General features: G+C 38.4%; 2 protein-coding genes across 10 annotated transcripts in view; one reads left to right on the top strand and one right to left on the bottom strand.

Moving 5' to 3' along the window:
- Positions 1–8: 8 nt before the first annotated feature.
- On the bottom strand, positions 9–10375 carry map2k1 (mitogen-activated protein kinase kinase 1). Its single transcript, XM_026175827.2, has 11 exons — positions 10076–10375; positions 3047–3257; positions 2593–2739; positions 2306–2383; positions 2119–2170; positions 1456–1580; positions 1092–1299; positions 840–904; positions 657–715; positions 513–558; positions 9–437 (listed from the first exon to the last, which is right to left on the bottom strand). The coding sequence occupies exons 1-11, from the start codon at positions 10156–10158 to the stop codon at positions 324–326; spliced, it is 1188 nt and encodes a 395-aa protein (XP_026031612.1). The 5' UTR covers positions 10159–10375; the 3' UTR covers positions 9–323.
- A 12489-nt stretch (positions 10376–22864) lies between these two features.
- The window catches only part of megf11 (multiple EGF-like-domains 11), an 84622-nt gene continuing 83508 nt past the window's right edge, over positions 22865–23978 (top strand). For all 9 annotated transcript variants that reach the window (XM_026175829.2, XM_080303919.1, XM_026175836.2 and 6 more), the window contains exon 1: positions 22865–23084. The gene's annotated coding sequence lies outside the window, so the exon portion shown is untranslated. The remainder of the gene's footprint in view (positions 23085–23978) is intronic.

A 23978-nucleotide genomic window follows, 5' to 3' on the forward strand; every position in this document is an offset into this window, starting at 1 on the left:
GTCAGACCTGTCATTCAAACTTTTTATTCACAGGACTTATTTATTCCACATAAGCTAGCAAAGGTTTTGCACTGTGAAGACTTGGGGTTACAAAGGAATATCAAGCACAGGTAGAGCAGCATTTGTCAAGATTAAATTAAATTTTTAGAAAAAAAGATGGCTTTTCAGGAAGGCCTGCAAGGTAGCCCAAAGACTTGTTCAATACATAGTTCCACTTGGCATTTAGGTTTGTACACTTTGATCAGTATAAACAGTTTTATATACCAATAACAGAAATTAGTCATTAGAAGACTTTGATGTGGGTGTTGTAGGCAGAACAGGCCTCACATTATGGTACCATGTGTTGGTGTCAAAGGCTGACTGAGTCCAATGGTGGTGCACAGCCAGCCAGCAAAGTCAACTTCCTCTGCTTCGGAGGTTTTAATGAAAGGATGCACCTGAAGAAAAGGAGAGCTTTTAGATGCATAGAGATAGGGAGTGTAATAAGTGAATATTAAGAGTGCAAATCTTACCATCAACTGTTTCAAGTCTGCTCTCTCTGCTGGGTTTTTAATCAAGCTGGAGTGGAAACAACATCTTAGTGTAGTTCCGTGAAACACCACTAGGTGGCAGAAGATTATGTGCAGTGTAGGTGAGAGAAAACTGTCTTTACCTACCATTTATTAACAAAGTCCTGGAATTCAGAACTAAATACAGCAGGCAGTTTTGGTGGAGGCTGAAATTTAGAGGTTTTTGTAAGTCAAATATTGCGTTAAATTGCTCCTAAAGGCATTAATACACTGTAGCCTAGCATCTATCTGCATCATACCAGCATGTGTAGATAAATCCAGTAAACTCACCTCGTTAACGATGTAATCAAGAAGCTCAAAAATGGCCATCGGAGGTCTGCTGTCTGGGCCGTATGCTGTTAAGGGGGTGCAACCAAAATAATCAGCCCCTTGTAGGTTAGACATTGTGTAATTACTTCAATGACTATGCTGTAACTTATTTAAGCTGTTTCATCAGAGCTTTTCGAAATGATATAAAGCTGCTGTAACTTCAGAAGCTACACTTCAGAGTTACAGCAAGAACCAGAGCCTTCTCAGACTTACAGCTGCCGGGTCGCCCAGGGGGCTGCGGCTTTGGGGAGGAATCACTGGAGGCTGCCTCCCCTTCCACTGGGAAGCCGAAAATCTGTTCGAGCTCCTTAGCATCAGGTGGTGGAATAGGAAAGCGTCCAATGGCCATTTCAACCAGTGACAGACCCATGCTCCAGATGTCCGACTGAACAGAATAGTGGGTGCCTTGTAAGCGCTCGGGCTAAACAACACATAACAGAGGTAGTATCAGTTATCAGTAGTATAGCTTTTACTTATTTTATTACAATAATAAACCGGCAGGTAAATGACAGCTATGTTAAGTGGCACACGTAAACTTGCAGCCAGATTACTGACGAGTTTTTCCAATTTAACTGACCGACATGTACGACCGAGTGCCCACAAAGGAGTTGGCCATGGAGTCTATAAGCTGTCCGCTCACTCCAAAGTCACACAGCTTGATCTCACCACGGGAATTCACTAGGATGTTAGAAGGCTTGACATCTGAAAGAGGGACACGCAGTGTTTAGGAGAACACAGTGGGCAAGTGTTTCAACAGGCAGCATCATCACAGAACAAACTGCTGCAGGCATTTTGTGCTGCTTGTGCTGACTCGTTTTACAGTTTCATCCCTACAACAAAGATTTAACTGAGTCTTTAAATTGGGATTGACTGTATTCTAAGTTTGTATTAAAACAAGAGGTAGGTGATCACTGTGTTGCTGTCAGGTCATGCCTCCACTTCTATGTTAGAAAACAAGCTTTTTACACCCAGTATGACCACAATATGGCAGAAAGAAATGTTAAAGTGAAAAAAAAAATCTGTTCAAATGTAACTATCAGAAAAAACAAGAGCTTTAAACTTCCCCCTCAGACATAACAAAAACCAAATCAGACTTCCATGTAATCATATCTTCACCTCTCTGCTAGTGCCAGACAAATGATTTGATCTAGGCTTTATGTATAGCAAAACTAAGGAAAGGTATTTATGCGTTTAAAGGCCAGGTCAAGAAAATTAAATTATATTTAATTGAAATAGCGACCTCTGTGCATGATCTTGTGCTTCTCCCTCAGGTAGGAAAGACCTTTAATTACCTGCAAAGACAAACATTGCATAACAGCACAGCAAAGGCACAGATAATTTGGTACTGCCAAAGAAGTATAAGAAACTTAGCTCTAGTGTGACGGCCAGAGCATGAAATAAGTGGGAGAGGTGTTAAAGCTACCCACAGCAATGCTGACTTTGCCAAGGATCTGCTCTGGGATCTTGCCTGCTTTCTTCAGTGATTGGTCCAGGGAGCCACCATCCTATGAACAACAGACGGGGACAAATGGAGAGGATTCAAAATAAAAAATTTGTGAAAAACAACACATTTCATCAAAAATAGCTTGTTCCCATGCCGACCAGGCTGTAAATGGAGGGCAAGAAATACCTAACAACTTTCAGTATAGTCTGTAAAAGAAAGCAAAAACACTACTGGGAAAACACTGGCAAGCATAACATTAATAAACTATACCATATGCTCCATGCAGATGCTGATTTCCCCATCGCTGTAGAAAGCCCCGTAGAAGCCCACAATATATGGGGAGTTGCACTCATGTAGCACCTGCAGCTCCCTAATGATCTGGTTCCTGATGGCTGGTTTAATCTCAAGGTGGATCAGCTGGAACACAGCAGGGCTCATGTTTTTAATTATGCTTCCGTAACACAGAGAAGACAAATGCTAGACAATACAAGCACAGACAAGAACATGCTTTATGACCAAAAATGATCATTAAGGAAAAAGATTTAATATTGAAGCACATCTTGTTTCAGCTGGGGCGATTTTTAACAGCAGCACTTGGGTTTTCGGACGGTCTGCTGTCCCATTAACCCACATTTAAGGCTGTGCACAAACACTGGAGTAATGATGCCTCTTGGACATACTGGAGTAAAAAAAATAGCTTTCAGACAGCTGTGCTGCAGCTTACCTTCCTTGCCATAATCAGACCCGAGGGTCGGTGGGAAACCTTAAAGACAACTCCTCCGTTGCCGGCACCGAGCTCGCAGATCTTCTCAAAGTCATCGTCCTTCAGCTCTCCCACTTTCTGCTTCTGTGTCAGAAAGGCCTCCAAGCGTTTCCGCTGCTGCTCATCCAACTCGAGCTCCTCTAGTTTTTTCTGCAGTGCCTCCAAGTTTGTTCTTGTTAAGAGTAAAGAAAGACAGAAGACGATGAGAAACGTGAATTATTATTGTATTCAGTTCAGAGACTAAACTGTCAGATCTCCTCTCATTAGATATCAATGACCCGGTGGTCCCACTATTTTCATTCCTCATGCTTTCATCTCACATGATTGGTTTGAGTTCCAAAAGTCTGAATTTGTGAGTCTCCCAAGAAATGTGTGACTAAAAAAGGTGTTTCCGATCCATGGATAACGACTTATGGCAAGTCAAATTTGATTACCAGTCCAAACTTTTAATAGTTAGTGCAACAGATTGTGTTTCTTCAAGTTAGATATATCTAGATTTCAAACTACCGTTCAAGATTAGTAAGGTTTTTCTCCTTGTCACACTCACTCCCCCACATTCAGCTTGCTGGGATCTGCTCACCACAGATAATCCACATACTCCACATCCAGACCTACTGCATCTATTATGTCATCCTCCGAGATAAGACTGAGCTATGTGTAGTACTCCTGCACATTCCTCAGGAATAATGTTAAACAAAGAGGGAGCCAGCAGAGAGAGCTGGTTGTGTTTTATTATCCCTTTTCAGATCCCAGTGTGAGAAAGCTTTCCTTGAGAAACTAATTGTCTAGTGAACTCTGCTGCCCTTTGACCTCCCACTCAACTGCCTCAAAACACTGTCCACACCGCCACGCACAGCCAGTCTAAGACTTTAAAAAGTATTAGCTGGAAGCTGCTGTGAAGACCACAGAGATGTCCTGTTATTAGTGTCAAACATTTGGCCTGTGAATGTTAAAAATTTGCAATTTAATTGTTTACGCTGTAAATGATTAAAGTATCAAACAAAAGCATGTATGATTCATATGTGCTGCTGTCTTCATTCAGCTAAGAGAAAATCATTTAAATGAATTATTTAATTGCCAGCCTACCAGATTTTTCGTGACAATACAACTATGTGGTGATGAGAAGATCTTCATCAGTCTTAGTGGTAATTACGCTTTTTATTCCTCATCTTTTTTTTAAACTAAATAACGACTCACTGGAGAGCAGCTCTTCTCCCTGTACAGCTCCGCACAGCAAAGAGAGGGTTAAGTGGTTTTATTTTTGACAGTAGGCCTGCATATCCATGGAGACGAGGTGCCGAGTTTGAGCTGGCTGTGGGTGGCGTGGGCGTTTTGTCGACAAGAGCTGGAGGTGGAGGAGGATGAGAGGAGGAGAAGCCTGAAACACTCTACACAATGTACGAGGGAGGGACTACAGTAGCGCCACACTGCAGGCCCCCTCCCTTCCAGGTGCAGGAAGAAGTGAGCACGACGCTGGGCTTTTGAGCTCCATCCGCACTAAAGAACAAGGACATCCAGCAGAACTCGAATGTGAGAAGCACAATAACTCTACACCTTGACATCAAGCAAGTTAAAGAAAATGCATTTTTAATAAATGAGAGTCTGAGACACACATTTATCTATCAGGTTTTGGTTCATGGCTTCAGCCAAAGAGGTATTCAGCTACTTATTATTTCAACATGTGTTGCTTAGATTTTTTTTTTTTTTTCCAAAGAATAGTTCAACACAGCTCTGGAGAACCAAAATTTTATTAAAAATTGATATGCGATTGAACAGTCTCTTTTAAACTATTATTTGAAAAATGGTTGCTGTTGAAGCTACAGCTGTTTCCATTCTGTATCTCCCCTGAGTGTTTCTCTTTTCTAAGCATTGCATCGTGTGCAGGTACGTTAAGAGACTGCAAAATTACCGGATGTGTAAACATAGGTGCCCTGTAAAGATTACAATTCAAGAAACCTGTAGCACGGATAGCTGAACCTGGTGCGCATTAAATGTAACAAATGGGAGAATTACAGTATTTTTAGTGAGTGTCAATCACTTACTGTTGGAGGAATTAAAACCAGGATGAGTTCCTCAGAAAACCTTTTTTTTTTTTTACTGTAATTAAAAACTGAGTACCTGTTGCTCTCTAATAAAAAGCATATAGTAAGCAATATGTTAAATAAATAAATAATAAAAAAGAGCCACAAACTATGGCTGCTGTCAATATTTATCAATAATTTAGTTTCCCAGAACCTTAGAGAGGTTTTCACCTATGTGATGGCAGTAGCTTATCCAAGATGAAGTATAAGGGTCTATCCAAAACAAGCTGTTTGTATTTGTTCTCAGCTCTCCCCTGATAATATTCCATCCTTATGGGCCACTGATTGCAGTTCTCCAATGGCTTGCAGCCATTTCATGCTGAAAAAGCATTTGGCGTGCTGGAATGGCTGTCCTTTTTCACAAGAGTGCAACGGTCTGTTTTCAGTAAGAGGCTCATCGATTGGATTAAGCTCATCCACAACCATTATGCAACATATTTGCTCTCCAGTGTCAGCATCCAATCATCTTGTGTCGTGTTGCAAATTACCCAGAATAATGTGCTAATTTAAATGAGCGCTTTGAAACATGAGCCTTTTCTTCCCCTTCTGTTCAAAACAGCTGGTGGGTTTTCTTACTTACGGCTATAACGCTGATACATTACGAGAATAGATTTCTGGAAATGTCTCTTTCTGACATTTTTAGACCACATGATACACAGTAACTAAATCATAAATGTAAATATTGAAATCAATGACGGTTGAAATTCATTTGGCTGTTTGATTTCAGGGCCATGATATTGTTATGCTCATTTTGGTACAGAGCGGCCAAAGGTGTGCCAAGCAAATATCTCTCACAACATTATAGCAACAGAAGTCTGAACTGTTGCTACAACGCAGAGCGGATCCATCCTTTCATGTTGTTTACACAAAATTCTGCCATCCGAATGTTGCAGCACAAATCGTGACTCATCAGGATCAGGAAACATTTCTCCAATCTTCTTTTGTCCATGCCGAGTGTAGCTTTAATTTCCTGTTCTTAGCTGAGAGGTGTTACCACCCAGTGTGGGCTTCTGCTGTCGCAGGGTTTGATGTGTTGTGTGCTCAGAGATGCTCTTCTGCATACCTGGGTTGTAAAGACTGGTTGAGTTATTTTCTTATGATATCTAATATTAACAAGGGAGTGTAGATAACTGCTGCTCACTGAATATTTTTCTCTTTTCAAAACCATTCTCTGTAAACTCTATGGATATGGTTGTTGCCAACCCATCTGGCATCAACAACCATGCAACGTTCAAAGTCACTTAAATCACTGTCCACTTTCTGATGCTCAGTTTGAACTTCAGCTTGTACTCTTGCTCATGTCTGCATGCCTAAATGCAATGAGGATTGGCTTATTAGATGTTTGTGTTAACAAGCAGCTGAAATGGTGTATCTAATGCACACTGCAATTATTTCCTAGCATATCTGAATAGATAAACACCCTCGTTTTAGAAACTTTACTTGTGTTACATTTGTCTAGTATTTATATTTATTTGATGATCTGAAACATTTAAGTGTGACAAACTTGTGATATCGGTAACATGAACAACATTTGTTACCACAAACCCACCATCTACCATCACTGGATTGAAACTGGTTTAGCTTTTCCTTAAACCCTCAGCCAGCTGAACTCAAACAGAACTATGTTTTTATGGAAAAGAGGACTTGAGTAACAGCAGTCACTATATGTCAGCAGTGCCACAGTATAACACCTTCTTACGTGACAGAGGACACAGAAACCCTCATTCAAAAACAAACAAACAAAAAAACCACAGTGATTCAGAATTCCTGATTGTTGCCTCATCCCAACATGTTGCTCTTTAGTCCATTAGATCCTGGCCAGCAGCAGCAGGAATGTGCTCGGCTCTCGCCAAACATTATGTCATCATCAATAGCTCCTAATGAACAAAGTAGAGGCACAGCTCATCTGTTTAACATTGTCAGCAGCCCAATCCAACACGGATTACTTTAAGTTCTGAAAGTTGATCTGTTGTGCTCACTTCAAGCTCCATGTTTTTATGCATTCAGTATTTTTTGTGCTTTTCCTGTCTTACAGACCATCCAAGTCACACATTAGCCACATATTCATACAGCACTTCATGCACATCCATGGCCAGTTTAGAATCACCAATTGATCTTTGGGAAGAGGACCCAAAAGAAATCAAAGCAAGCACAGGGAAAACATTCAAACTCTAAAAAGGAAGGCGCAAGCCAATTGCAAGATTCATGTGCTGCGAGGCTACAGTGCTAACCCCTGTACCCAACGTCATACTTTAACTCTACTACAGCTTTGCACAATTCACTATTCAATATAATCCCCTTTCATCATATACCAGCCCTTCATGCATCTCCTCACTTCATTCACAGTCTAGAAAAAGCCATTTTAGCTCCGGTCCCTTTAAAGCCCCTCTTTCTAAAAGCCCACTTTGTTTTGATTGGCTGTTCTTCTCCTGCTTGATCAGTCATGTAGAGATTCTGAAACCAACATTCAAAACCTACAAAATGTCCACTTTTCACATTCTTGCATACACGTTGGAGCTCAAAATCTGATCCAGAACAGAGCAGACAGCGACAACATCCACAGCAAAACAGATTTCAACAGAGTTACTCAATAAGCATAGGGCTCATTTTGATGTCACAAGAGAGTATAAATGAATAAACAGTTTTCCTTCTTTCTTTCTCTTTTAGCACTCCTTCGCAACTGAGAAAGTATTTGATCAAGCTCTAGAACTTGCAGATAACTCTTAAGTAGAGCACTGAAGAAAAATTTCCAAGTCCAATGGTTCAGAATCTGATGATTCTTGGACCCTTTCTGTGCCCATATAAGGACATTCCTGCCTTACTGACATCAACCAGGCAAAAGGAATGTAAAACAAATGTCTGCAGCAGCCTTAGCTTTAGGTTCACAGGAATTACATGTACATGATTATCAGCTGATATATATTTTAATGGTGAGAAGCTGAGAAGTAGACTTTCCATCTAATGCAAGCTAAAGTCAAACATCTGCCCTTGGCTAAAGCTAAACTGAAGAGGCGGTTCTATTTTTGGTAGCATTTACATGTATCATTTCTTGTATCAATAAACACGAGAACTCAAAAGGTTTTGAATGAATTGTGATCAAACTTTGTAGGGGTGTAGAATGGCGTCATGTTAACAATCCATTCAAGTTTGGCTTACATCCACCAAGGTCTTCAAGGTTGACCAAATCATTTGTTGGGCAAAAACTGACAAAAAGTCTTACAAGTTTTACACTTGTGGCATGTGTGACACGTATTGTCAACATATAGAGTGTATTGTATATACTGTGTAAAGATTTTGAATAGGTCACTTACCGGTATAACCTTTGACCTCTCCAAGGTCAATAGATTAATCCGAAGGTCAAAGTGATACTAGTGATCTGTAGAGCTATTTTTAAAACTATGTTTCTTACTGGTCAAACTTTTATAAAATATATTTCACCTTTCAAGCTATGCTACAAATTCATTTGTAGTGGGAACAGTTAAGAAATGATACTGGTTTATGGGGATCTTAAATACCACATTACAGTTTGTATCCAAATATCATGTCATTGACTTTTGGCCTCACTTTTACATTTCTACTACTCTAATTTGTATCTTACTAAAAGCTTCCTAAAGTATATTTCTTCCTGTTTTTGTTTTTAATTTTTGGTACTAGTGGACACATAAAAAAAAATCTTTCTTGTTTCTTTAAAATTACCATTACTTAACGCAAAATTTTATTCAAATATGACTCAGTGTCATTTTTTTTGTCTTTAATTCATTGCCAAAGACACAGATGGCCTTCAGATGGGCGCTCTAACAACGAAACAATAATATATTCGGACTCTACAACGCATCAGAAAAGCAGCCATCATAACTGATGACACGTTACGTAATTCTCATCTCAACCGATCCAGCTTGTTGCAGGACTCACTGGGCTTTTCTCTGCAAACTGAGGGCTAGAGGAGGATGTCAAAACAATTTTATGTCTCCATTACTGTGTTTTGTCAAACAGTGGTGGGAGCAGGCCTTTGCAGAACTCCTTCAGCAGACAGAAATATAATTCTGTGTGCTGCCTCACTGGAAAGCTCTATCTCTGACTAATCACACCAAGTGGGCTGTGAGAGTAACACTGAGACCTGTCCATCTATGACACCACAAAGAGGACTTGACAGCCAAAAGTTACATAAATATTATAATGAGAAACACGGTAACAATGATAATTTGTGAAAATGACCTGTGGCATGCGTAAAACGGGAAAATGAATGAAATCACGAGGACTTTGACAGCTATTTAGCGCTTGAAATGATAAAGTGAAATGAGTTTCCAGTTTTTTCCATTTACATCATTAAAAATTAAACTTCTTTAACTGTTTGATAGCTGATTAGTGTGCAACAAATAGTCCAGTTATCATGTAGTCTACTGAATTATGATTTAGTGGCTGTTTTAATAACTGTTCAAGCATTTTTTTTTAGAGCCAAACATTATCAATGTGAGCAACCTCTGTTTATTCCCTGTTTTATTTCAGTGTGAACGGAGTATCTCTGTCTTGGATTGTGCTCAAGAGTAAATCTAAAGAATTATTCAATCAATGCTGTAGCCTATAAAAATGCTACATGCAACCCAAACCACATAAGCTATTTTGAGGAATGGTCAATGGTTAACGTGTCAGTAACTTTTCAGATTTAAAAAAAAAATTTCATTTTCTCAGTACAGCAACTCATAACAATGCAAATGATCAATGGTTGCAGTAGAGGACAAGGTTTCAGGAACCCACACAAATACTTGGTGCAGAGTACTCGAGCACACACACGGTATTGGCTGCTGTCATACTGAATCCAACATATATTAGGTTATATATCAGAAAGCAGGTATCTGTGTACTACATTCCCCTATCAGAATATTAGAAGCAGATTAATATTGACACTCACTCTGTGGCTCCGCTGCCGTTGATAGTGTTTCCATCAGGGATGGGGTTGAGTTGGATCGGCTCAGGTTTCCTTCTCTTCTGCATGTTACGTGCAAGAAACAAGCTGGTGTACAAAAAAAAATAACAACAACAACAAATCAACACACGAGCTGCAGCAGTGTAGACGGAAGCCCGATACAGAAGGGGTATCTGATATTAAGAAGACACTGTTTATCGGCACTGACTGACAGGGAATTAGGCAAGGGTTGTAATGCACTGCAAGGCTGAGCAGCTGATTTCTTCTTAATGGGTGGAGGTGAATGAAACGTCACAAAATATTTTCATTGGTCTTCCGGAAAGCGCGGCTGGGCTTGTTGCAGCTCTCCCTCTGCTGGTGATCGGCGGTATTACCATGCTGTTACCTAAAGTTTCGTTTAAACTTTAAACGAACGGGAAGGCGGTCACTAAAAGAAGCCTATTAGCCAAAACTAGAGTAGCTTTGCATTAAAAAAAAAAAAAAAGATCTTCATTTATAAGAAATGCCGTCACTGACTTCATCCTAAAACAAATCACTTTAGCCTCTTTCTTCGGATTGGCTGCCCCTCCTAAACTGAAAGTTTGAACAACAATTGGGTGGGCCCAGAGCTGAGTGCTTTAAGGGCTTTCCACTCTCACTGACATAAATTATCTGAAACTGAGCACTTAAAGAAGTCTGAAATCTGAGCTTTTGGCTCACAGGGATTACTCATACAGAAACTGACCTCTTTATTCGAAACTTCAACCACATTTAACATGGCCAATGTTAAATATGGAAAAATATGACATAATAATGAAAGAAAATAAGTAAAAAGATAATAGGTCCACTTTTAGGACCATTAGCTCACATCCTTTTAATAATAATAATAATAATAATAATAATAATAATAATGGTAATACCCAGTGATTTTTACTGGGAAATGTAGCCTCTGGATACAGAGGCTCTGACTATCATTGTCCAAAATGGCATAAAAACCTAATAGATTACCATAACATAAACAAGGACTGCTTTCCTCCACAGGGAACCACACAGTCTGCTACTAGAACAAACTCTAACAAGCAAGCAAATGACAATCACCCCACGAAGCAATAAGTATGATGCTTATGAGGGCCCATAAAATGGACTCTCTGAAAACCATCGAAAACCAGCTAGAACTAGAATGGTGACAGAAAAAGTAAAAATATGTGATTGAAGTGTATTTCAAGACCTCATATGACCACTAATGACCTTGCGAACAACAGAAGGGACGTTATTAAAAACGAGGCTGACAGAGACTGAAATTCAAAGGATAAAAGATAAAAACATCTCAAGAGCGGGGAAGAGATGTGAATCACCACGAAAACAATGTTGCAGCATTAAGTGCTGAGGAAAATGAGCACAGCGATGAAGTAAACCAACCAAATGAATCAGACCACCCAAATGCAACACAGTGCTGATGAAAAAGTAGAGGAAATGGTAAACAACATCCTGAGAAAATGGAAGGCTGTAAAAGAAACATTGATGAAAGACCACTAATGCTAAAAATTAAATGTGACAAGCATGTAAAATCAGCATTAACCCTCTCAGGCTCAAATTCAGTTTTTGTTGCTAATGCACAAAAGAATACCTGCAGTGGTACTTCTGAGTAAAAAAAACTCATAAAATATGTATGTGGGGTAATCAGGTTGTTAGTTTTTAACTGTTGCAAATCTGCAATGCCTGCTTGAGAGGGTTAAAAATAACTAATAGAGCAATCATGGCTATTAAGAATAGGCTTAATGATAAGCTATCCCTTGCTGAAGTGAACAAATTATTTTATGCCACTGCCTCTGCAGTCAGTGACATCTTAGGCAACAACAACAACTATCCAAAAAATCCAGAAACTGGGAGACCCTGGGGAATGATGGCGTAACAAGCTTCTGGCTAATACAACAGCACTACATGAAAACCTGACACGATCATAGAAAACCATGAAGAATGGCCTCCTTATTGTTAGTGCCCAACTAATGCAGTCGACTAACAAGTGGTACTACTTAATCCTACACTGTGTAAGACTTTAAATTTAATACCAATAGCCAGATCCTACAAGAATCTGGTGGACAACAACTTGCTAGCACTAAAACAAAAATACTGTAGTTATGTAGGAGTTATGTAGATCAACTACTTATGAATAAAGCCATAATGAAGGCGATTAAGACTGGGAAAAGAAATAATCTTACTCCTTTTGGTTGACCAAAAGGAAGTATTCAACTCTGTTAAAAAAAAAGAACATTTCAGGGAAAAATAAAATACAATGGGAAGTTTAGTTGGTGATTCTTCCTTAATTGGCTGTTCGAGTCACAGTGAATCTGTGTCTATGTGTTACCATTGCAATAGACTGGCAACCTGTTTAGGGTGTACCACAACTTACTCCCACTGACAGCTGTATTCGGCTCCAGTCTCCCTGTGACCCTGAATATGATGAGATGGATCGAAGGATAGAAAAGATGTTCTGTACTCTCGAAAGACATTAGATGGAAGAGGCCTTACTCAGATTGTGAGCACATACAAAATAACAAAACAAGAACATTGGACACATACCTCAAACATAAAGAAGACAATCTCCTTACCAAAGCTAAAGATAGTGAAAGAACTAAAAAAAACCCCAAGAAAAATCATTCTCACTGCACTAATGAAGCCGTTATATTCAAAAGAGAGCTCAATATGCCAAAGATACAGCTAATGGAAAATGAGCCAACCACCAGCTAAGCGGAAATGGCAGGCAAACATCAAACCCTATAACAATGAAAGAGAAAATGGGAAGAAAATGCTCCGGACAGTATTTGAAATGAATAAATGGCAGAGATGTGGACCAAACAAGCTGCTGGCTTAAAACAGCAGGCCTACAGTCAGAAACTGAAGGGCTCATTATTGCTGCTCAAGATCGATGCACTAAGACCAACTGCTACTGAAAAGATGAGGCTGAGCTGAATTAAACTGAAACAAGCTCTTGAAACATGACATCAATTCAATGGCCTTGACAAATGTGACAACTTTTAAAAAGTGGAAATTAACAAACACTAAATATGTGGCCAATAAGAAGAGACAACAGAACATCTAGTGTCTGGCTGCTCTGAATGAACTCAAACAGAATAAATAGACTTTTATATCTTTCTATCTTAGATCTGTCAAAAAACCTGATAAACAAATCAAGACCAACATGACTTAGTAAATTAGTTAGTTAGTTGTCTCCTCATCATCCTCCCCTCACAACAGATAACTGCCCCACCCTGAGACTGGTTCTATTGGAGGTTGGCCCCTAGGCAGTGCTCACATAATGAGGACTTTATCCATTAAGATGGCATTGGTAGTTCGGTTCAAGGAATAAGCTTGGCCTCATGCGTGAACAGAGCAGGACTTTAAGAATGATAATCTCTGGAGAGATCTGAAAATGGCAGTGCACCATTGCTCCCCATCCAACCTGCTGCAGCTTGTGAAGCTTTGCAAAGAAGATTGAGAGAAACCACCCAAATATAGGTGTGCCAAGCTTGTAGCATCCTACACAAAAATACTCGAGGCTCTAATTGCTGCCGAAGACAATTCAAGAAAATACTGAGAAAAGGCTATTTTGAGTGAAAAATGAATTAATCAAGTGATGACATGACAAAATGTGAAACAAGTGAGGCTCTAACTGAGTTAGGACCTTACTCCATTTTGGGTGGAAAAGTATATGTTACTTTATGCAGTTTAGTCCTTGATCGCAGGCAAGTTCATAAGGTAAAGAAGTCACAAACTGAATGAATGAGCAGGAATTTGGAAAAAATAAAGTTCTGCCAGACAAATGTGTGTTTTTCATTTCGCTGCTTGACCAGTTTTTAATTTTCATATTAAATATCAGTGAGTCTAACATTCTTGAACTAATCATTTGAGAGGTTAACCGAGAAAAATCTGACATGTGAAATCAGGAAGTAATTGCCCCAACATAGATCCCAAGCAAAAATGGTAAAAAACAAACAAACAAACTGGTTTATTATTATTATAAGTAAAAAGTATGTTGTTAAATAAACATAGATGAGTTAAAAGGATCATCTGAAATTGGAAAGACTCAAGTGGATAAATGTATGTAGCCACTTTCTACCACTGCAAATTACAGGTTTTATATCAGCTGTTTTTTAAACTCAAACAGGATTAGGTTGAGGCCACAAAAGTAGCTATAAGAAAATAAAAGGATTCAGTAATTTTCCACCACAAGGTTATTCCGGCAATTCAAGGACATCTTTGAAACATCTTGTATAATTGTTTGAGGAGACTTGATGTTTGTCAGAATTTTGTGGGCCCATGTGTAAGGGACACCTCATGAATTGTGTTAGAGCAAGCAGTTGCTTTTCTAAGTAATAGCGAGTTTCCATTTAATGGGGAAATCTAATAACATGGTGACTTATTTGTTCAGAGTTTGCATTTTTAACAGACAATATAATTAGGGAAGACGTATTTAATTTGCACTCAGCTGGGTGCACCTGGATTTAATGACAGGTACATCTATTACAATATAACACAGCAGCTCTGCTTACAGGTTTTGATGGCATCATCAGAAATTTCTGTGATAAATACATTGCTGTGATCTTACTTTGCAAGATATCATTTGTGCCATTAACATATTTATAAAGAGATATTTTTTATTTAAACAGAAATGTAGGCATTAATATAGACACTACTAAAAATAATACCAACAATAATGACACTCAATCATCAGTATAAGGCAAAGTTGGTTAACAGACATCAGTCTGTCCAGTTATGAAGTTTCACTTTTACAGTTTGAAGAATGTGGAGGAAAGGCAAGGCCAGCTGGACACGGCCATCGAACACGGCCAATAGCAGGGCAAGTATCCACTCCTTTGTGCAAGGAGAAACTGAAGGATCACGATCAGACCCCTACAAAATGACCTCCAGCAGTTCCCTTAATTTTTTTGAACAGTGTATATTAGAAGCTCCTCTGAGTATAATGCAGCCCATTTTAACGGCGCCATAACTCGAAATCATTCGATGCAATTAACATCTCTGTCACAGAGTCAGTGATGAAAGAAACAGTCGCCACCAAGTCTATATCTAATTAACATGAATCGTGATTGATCTACAAAAAGTTGTGTTAAATACGTTTCCTCATTATAAAATAATAGCAAAGGATTTTTTTTAGGATCAATAAGGAAAAAGCCAGAAACTGCATGTTGTAGTGCAAACGACGAAATAAAGCGGTGCAAAAGAAATGAAAAGTACCCAGCCCTCTTTACTTCAAGATATTTTATCCCTTATGTTGTTATCATTATTTTGAGTTATTTTAAAATACTATTAATTTAAAAATATTTCAAAATACCAATGATACACATGACCTTCATCATGCTTAAATGGTTTCTATTCTTTTATTCTATAGGTGTTAGGTATTTACATTAAATGCCAGCTCAGTATATATGTATATATGTATATATATGTGTATGTATATATATGTATGTATGTATATATATATATATATATATATATATATATATATATATATATATATATATATATATATATATATATATATATATATATATATATATATATATATATATATATATATATATATATATATATATATATATATATATAAAACCTGAAGAATAAAGCAAGAGAATCTGATAAAATTACCATTCTGGCAGTTGCTTGTTATTAATATTTTAATATAGGAAACTCATAGGAACAATCTCAAAAGCCATTTGTGATTAATTCGCTGTCAAACTATAGTTTTGATATAATGTAGTATTACAGTGGTAATTAAACATATACCAGTTAAGTTAAACCTGGCAAACAAAGCAATGACAAGGCTTATTTATAGTGTTTTTCCTCTTTTTTCTCTTCCTCCCACATTACTTTAAAACTGCGACATCTTCAGATGAGTTGACTTGTAAATAACCCAGTCATCTCATTTGAAGATGGTGTTTTAAAATCATTTTACTATTTTAGGTCATAGCCTCTCAGAAAGGCAGTGAAATTTTCTGTTCGTGCTCTGCTCCTGTTTTATTTATTTCAGACCAAAATCGCCAAGGATTCTGTTTCTGATTTCATCCACAGCAATACCCTCCCCTCTTTAATACTTCCCTTTGTACATTTGCTATCTTTTATTATTGTTGACACCCGCTGTGGCTGTTTAGAAGCTGCTGATTCTTTTCATACTGTACAAGAGGGTGGATTTTTACAGAGGCTCAGACTTATGTCTTTTCTTTCTCCACTAACGCTGCCACCATCTGAATGTTCTTTTGCCCCTATGTTGTAAAATAAATCTGTGTCCGGTGGATTTTAAATAAGACGAAGCTCATTTATTAACCATAACATGTTGTAGTATTTGAGAGGGGATAAAAGAATGGTAAAATTATAATTTCAAAAAACATACTTATTTATTCATCAATTATCAACATTTTGAAATTTAGTCTATTTGTATAAATGTGGTTTTTAACCTGGAAGGGGGCCTGAGGGTTGTGGAGACGGTTATAACGTTAAACTCATTTGGAGCATGCTTCTGACTAATAACAGTACTGAACACCCAGTTTTGGTTATTCTTTCTGCGCCGCTTTCTCCTCTCTCCCCCTCTGCAGGGCAGAGAACTGCTCTTTCCCAAAATGTAATCTGTACTTACCTCCCTCTATCCTTTAAGTATTTACCTTAAAGTGATATAAGCTGCAAAAAATGGCATTTGCATTTTCTCGTCATAAAGAAGGCTGATCTTCACAATGATTGTATAAACACATTAACATTTCAGAGGACAGACTCATGTTGCATTAATGATGGGGTTTTGTGTGTGTGTATGTGTGGGATGTTTTTTTTTTTGTTATCATATTTGCAGCAAACTGTGTCCTCTAGTAAAGGACCCAGTAGCCTACAAGCATTTTGTCAAACAACTGTTAAACAAGAGCAGACTATAAAAAAGCAGAGATTTAATCCTCTGTCTACTTTTTACGCACTCCCAAGTTTTGTTCACTTTTTTTTTTTTTTTTAACATAAAGCAATGGAGATAGAAACAGTAAGAAAAAGGGGAAAAACATCATCACAAAAGTTGTTGAGAAGGACATGAAACATACACCCATTACATATTTAAAATTCTTTCTTAAATACTTTGAGGGTAGTGCTCCTAACCACCAGAGAGTCCACAGCAGCGATGGAAGGAGGAGGATGGAGAAGACAATGATGACCGCCATTAAGTCAAAAAAGGCTTGCTTCCTGAATTAAAATCGCTGACTAAACTACTCTTCCCAGCTGGAGATGGGACGCTTTGAATAATTTTCATCCCTAAAAAGGAGTCATTCAACTAAATTTTTTTGTTTTGTTGGGGAAAACTGCTCAGCTCAAACTGTTTGATCTCTGTGTAAAAAAATATACTAGGTCTACCAAAGAGTAGATTCACCTGACATTCTCTACCCTAATGATGTATTAGCTGTCAGCCTAAATGTAGCGTGTAGATTAGACATCAAGCAGAACTTTAAATCGACTCCCATTTTTACAATTTACCCTGAAGTCTCTACACATCGTCCTGACGGACACAAGGCCAGTGAGCCGTGCCTGTTTTACCAAAAGCATCTTGCTGCCATAATCAGCTTTTTCTTCATAAACCAGGACTGACAGAGAGGAAAGATTGGCCCATAGACAGGAAATCTGAGAATTGTAAGTTTCATTTGACAAACTGCGCTGTGGGCACTTGAGCATAACAGACCTTTCTAGAGTGTTGGTATCTAATGTGGACCATAAAACATCTACAGCAGTGTTTTTCCATTCTGAGGGGTTGGAACGCCTCACATATAGTCACAGAACCATAATTAGGATGACAAGAACAACATTATGCTTATTTTGGGGCTGTTTGGGGAACCTCCGATCTAAAGAACGACCGTTGTTTTTGCACACTGTGCCAGTGAGATTGAAGGGGATCATATTTCATAAAATGAAAGAAAAAAATATAATTATTTCTAATACTAATCGTACATAAAATCATGTGGAAAAAGTAACTACATCACTACTAAATTGTTGCCTCTCTTTGAAAGGAGACACTAACCCCAAGCTTCTTCAATACGCTGCTTACAAATAAAGATGGAAGAACACTTAAAGTGAAACATTGCTATTCAATAAAAATATCAGTACATGTAATGGAAAAAGTAAGTAGACTTGCATCAAACACTTTTCGTATATTTAATTTCTTGTGGGCACTTTGCATAATTTCTCCAAAGTCTCAGATATTGGGCTGCCAAGGTTTTTGACTATTCTCCATGTAAAAATCCTTCAGATGCCAGGGTGAGTGTTTTCTTGCTTGTATGGACTGTTTCAAATGTTCCCCACAACATTTCAATAGGATTCAAATGTGAGCTTTGACAAGACCATTCAATAACTCGCTCTTTATTTGTTTATAAGGCATTCCTTCGTGGAATTTCGAATGTGCTCCGAATCAATAATCAATTGAAAGGTCCACTTCTGACTCAAGATAGCAAACATCAAGCAATCCCAAAAGATAACATTTCAATTTTTTGTTTTTCTTGTCTTTTCTTTTTCATTTGAAAGTGTTTTTTGTTTGTCTGTATTACCTTTATCTGCAGGTGCCCAAAGACATTCGAATACATGACTGTAGTAGGTGCCGAGTTATCTAACACTCCAATCTTTTGCAGTGCTGGTAACTTATTTTTTTATTTGTCTTTGATTGCATTTAACGCCTCCTCTCAAAAAGTCGTTTCACCTGTTTTTTGGTTTTGTTCTTTTTTTTTACATGTCATGGATGTTTGACTTTCACTGTTCTGAATGGAGTATGTGTGCAGTTTGACACAGAAGTTCTTTTCATCTTCATCTACTGAAAGAGGAAAGTTTCTCACCTCCATTCACAGGTTAAGACATGTACGTGTGATGTGCAAACATGAAATCTCCAGTGCACCTGCATTAAAATAGGATTTTCTAAGGCGGGACGCATCTTATGTGTGACAGGAAAAGCAGAATTTGAACATCTGAATATTCATAGATTCTATATTTTCAAAGACACGTACTGAAGATAGAGAAAATCAACTAAATAATTGAACTTTTTGTCAAAAAACACATAGGAGACAAATTATCATTCAAAGCAGAGAATATGTATATATATCTTCAAATGTCCAGAGGGCAGGAAGTACTTAAAATGAAAAGTGTTGAAAATGTGATCTGTGGATAATCCTGAATAACGGGGACGTTAATTCTGGAGGAACTGGGGGGTTATCCAACCTCGTAAATATTAAATGAACTGTGTTGCTTGATACATTGAGAAACACCATGAAACAAGAAAGATGGTGGTCAAATTTACCTGAAATTTATTCGTCTGTTGTTGTTAGTTTTAGTATTTTTAATGAGCAGGTTTGTTTTACTGAGAGGCTGAAAAACAAAAAATGTCATTGGGCATGTTGTACCTAAAGGAAGTCAGGAATCACTTCTGAGCAAACAGTGTGGGTAATAAAAAAAAGATAAAAAGATATATATACAGTCTTCTAGCCACTATGACAGCTGGGACTGGCTCCAGCCCCCCGCGACCCTGAATTGGATAAGCAGTTAAGAAAATAGATAGATAGATGGATCTGTATATATAGTCTATCACAAAGCCGGCCTACCGCCCTGATATGGTCCAAAACAAGTCCGCTCTTTTCTCCACTTTCCAGACACTGCTGTGCCATCAGGAGACAACAGATGAGACATAAAAGAAACAAGCTCAGATGGGCTGATTGAGGATGAGCAGTAGTGTTGGAAAACCAGAATACACTATGTCTTGTTTGATGCTGTGGATTTGTTGCCTCATCCACCACTACTTTGGTCAGGGAGTTGGGGATTTGTGGTCTGGGATTGCAGCAGGCCACAAAGGCAGCTTCTGAAGCAGCCGATAACAGCCGCCAGTTGCTCCTGCTGAGAAAAAAGGCCAAAAGTTTGAGTCCCAAACATGCAAATCTGTCCAATGACTAATACAGAAAAACAATGACAGGATGGGACAGCTGTGGCAGGACAAGTGGGTACTCATGCACTGTTTTCTATTTCTGGATTAACATAAATAAGGATAATTTATTTGATGGTTGAATTGCATGCAAAAGGTTTGAAATTCCCACTTCAGTACACTTAATGTAATTGCCTACATTGCACAGACTTTCAAGTGCCGAGCCTTCTAGTTTTTTGTCTTTTTTCTTTGTTTCCTTCACCTTGAGTGTCTCCCTCTGGACAGGAAGCAGTGTTCCTTAATTTAAATTTTATAAACGTAGTGTATGATTTCTTGACTCGAGTATCAATGCGAGGAGGCCAATTTTCTTAATCTCAAAATGTTTTATAAGAAGTTTTCTATGAATGTGGCAAGAAGAAGCAAACAAGAAATAAAAGAAGAATAAAGCGATTCAATTCACGATCAACTTCTTCCAAAGAATAATTAACTTTAAGAGCCTTAAGTAGAGTGATAGATTATCATGTTATATAAAGAAAGTTTTACCCCTTAGCCAGTGGCAGTGGGAAGGTGGAGCAGTGCCCTTCTGTTTGATTATGATAAGTCAGCAAGCAATAATACAGAGGCAAAAGCAGTTCTAACATTGGGCAGATGTGGTTCATCTGGAGCAAAGCCAACAGCAAAACACAGAGGACTGCATATGTGACCGAGAACATAAAAATATGAAAACAAAAGTCCAGCACTCAGCTTAACTCAGCAAGAATAAGTAAAAGGCTACACACACACACACACACACACACACACACACACACACACACACACACACACACACACACACACACACACACACACACACAGACCACACGGTGCTCTGCTGGGGCTTGAGTTTAGTGCAGCTGCATGGAATACATGCTGGGCTATATGCACCATTTCTACTTCACTACAAATATGAAGACACAAAAGAAATCTTTTTGTATCAACTAACAACCAAAACCAGAAAAAGATTTAAAATACCAATATTGCTAAAAACAATAAGAAACCATAGAAGTACAGACAAGTTGTAGAGTTCATTATTTACACAGCTTCTCAAATGTGATAATTTGTGGATTTTCTGTCCTAAATTATAACTATAATATAATAAAAAGTATAAGGATTTGTGAGGTTGTACCTCTACTTGGCAACAGCAGTTATTTCAACTTTAATTTTGAGCAATTTGAAAATAATCACATTCATATAATCAGCAGTTAAGACAACAGCAGCAGTTAGCCTTGCCTCAATTAAATAGGACAGTGAGATGATGATGTTTTCTCATGAATGCATTACAAAAAAGAAATCAGATTATACAACAGCTGCATAATGCATACTTAAAGTAATTTATGCTGTGGCATTGGTACATTTGGACACTTTTTTTTACACATCTGTTGCAGTTGTGCTGGGGAGCATGCAGTAGGGCTCTGATGGACAGACAAAGCCAAGGTAAAAAACGCCTCCAACGTTCTATCTTACAATCCAGAGTGTACTCTTACTGGCTGGTTGGCATGCAGGCAAACACACGTGTGCTAGGCAATGGAAACAAAACAAGAATCGGCAACAAAAGTGAGTGACAGGACATGTCATGTTTTGCTTTTCAGTCTTGTCACATTTCTTCAACACATTCTGCATTGAGTTTCACCTGAAGGATAAAGCTGTTGCTCCACAATATGTCTGTCATACATTTTTCATCAATAAGTCCCAAGAAAAGACCAAAACTGACAAAATGTTTCTTCATCTATCAATTCTTTCCCACATCCTCACAATGTAATGTCTCTGCCAACCCACTTGTTCCTGCTGAAAAAATATATTTGAGCATTTTTCTTTAAGAAAACCAACAAAAACAACACAATGATTGCACTGTGACTAATGTACATTTGTTCATCTCATGAGTATTCATGTCAGGCATGTGAGTGTTTAAGTTAGATGGACTCAATAAAGTGCTATAAGTCACATTATGACAAACTTTGGCACATTTATGTGTTTTTAGAAGTCTTTTTTAAACTTTGTTGCTAATAAAAGTATCAAGAGACTCATATTTAAAATGACAGCCATTATTTTTCAGTTTAAAAAAATGCACAGCTTCTTTAAACAGTCTCCCTCCTCTTAACACCTTCTAATTTCCCACTAAGCGGCACATCTCTTTAAACATCAAACTAAGAACCAGATCCAGGGTTTGGTTTGCAAATCTTCCATGTGAAAAAAATCCTTGGAAACATCAGGACTGCAAAGCGAGAAGTCGCTGTAAAAACTTAGCAATATTCCTTAAATCTGTCACACACAGATGAGGATTTGTTAGTAAAGGTGGATTATGAACAATCATTTGAATATTTAAAGAGAAGGGGAAAAAAATTCAGTCTTAAGTAACTTGTTTTTTCCCCCCTCTTTTTTCCCTCTCTGGTTCACAGGAGAACTAAAGTGTGCATCCTTTCAGAAATAGGATCTAATTATTATAATTATGCTGTTCCAGGCAATTTGCTTCTTTCACCACATACAATTTTAAATGTTGCATCCATGTATAGAAGTAGCTTAGATGAAAGATGCTTTGCAGAATGAGAAAAAAAGACTTTTAAGAAATCTGAAAGAGATCCTACAGGTTGTAGGCTGTAACTGCTGAGGTTAGAGGGGAGATGTTTCCCAGGTTGCTCTAATAATATTGTGGAATCATCCTCTCTGTAAGAACAAGCAAGTGTGTGTTTATGTGCGGAGAGGTGTACGGCAGGGGGATGGGGACTAGGTGGGTAGGGAGGAGGGCAGCATCAGCATCAGCGCCCATGACGTCACCAGAGTTTAAAGTGGGCCGCGCTTCACCCCGTGGAGGGGAGAGAGGAGAGGGAGGAAGCGGCGGCGGTTCCTTGCACCTGTCTCGTGCGCGTCGCCGAGTGTGAAAAAGCCCTGCGCTGACACAACTCCACAAAGTACCTGCTCTCACCGATCCTGCCCGAATGTTCACTTTCTGCTTTAACTAAATATGGAAGAGCTCGTTGCACGGTGGACCCTGTCAATTCTTTCGCCTTGAGGTCGATAACTTTCCAATTCAGCTTTCCGCGAACGGTGAGTCAAATGCTTCCTCCCCCCGACAAATCGGGCTCGATTTGTAAATGATGCTGCAGCAGCCGTGTCATCGGCACGCGCAGCATGTGTGGCGATAAATATGTTTCCAGATGTTTGTTAAAGCAGATTTTTTTTTAAGAGAGAGAGAGAGAGAGAGAAAAATACATTATTGTGTATTTTTGTTTTAACTGCTGGAGTGGCTCCGCAGTAACTTGCAGTCTGAGCGCGCTGCTGTTGGTTGCTGTGACAAATTGTGCTTTCCATTTAATTAGGCTATTGGCGAGTATATCCCACGGAAATGTGCGCGCTGTGCCAAAGAAAAGGGCTGTATCATCCCGGAGAGTTTTCTAATCTGCTGCAGTCGCGAAGCCGAGTGTTTTTCTTTTATCCCATATATATTTTTGTATGCCAATGTGCTCTGCCTTTTCAAACTAGTCTATTACTTTTGAAGATTGTCATTTTTTAAAGCTGTAAAGCTTTGAATACTAATGATTTAGATTTTCTTTCCTTTTATTTGAACTGCTGCAGTTTATGCATTGTTGTGATGCTTTTTTGCCTTGCCTGGAGTTAGTTTGGTTGGTTGTGTGCTGAATGTGATCGTTCATTCCCTGGTTCCTTTTAAATGTTACACATTTGATATGAACACTAGTGTAAGTGGCCCCTGTGTAACTGCGATGTCACGACGTCGTTTTTTAAGCTTAAGAGACATTCATAGAACCAGGATTTGAGATAATGGTCTGTCCTTCAAACTCAAGGATTAAGACTGATGAACATTTTGGATGCACAGAATAGAAATGACATGCGGCATGTTATGTCATTTTTTAACCACTAGATGACAACAAAGTGCAACGTAAAGCATCTGATTAAACTTGCATTAGCCTGTTAGTCAATGAG

The sequence above is a fragment of the Astatotilapia calliptera genome, chromosome 7 (genome assembly GCF_964374335.1).
Source record: "Astatotilapia calliptera chromosome 7, fAstCal68.1, whole genome shotgun sequence".
In the NCBI taxonomy this organism is placed as follows: Eukaryota; Metazoa; Chordata; class Actinopteri; order Cichliformes; family Cichlidae; genus Astatotilapia; species Astatotilapia calliptera.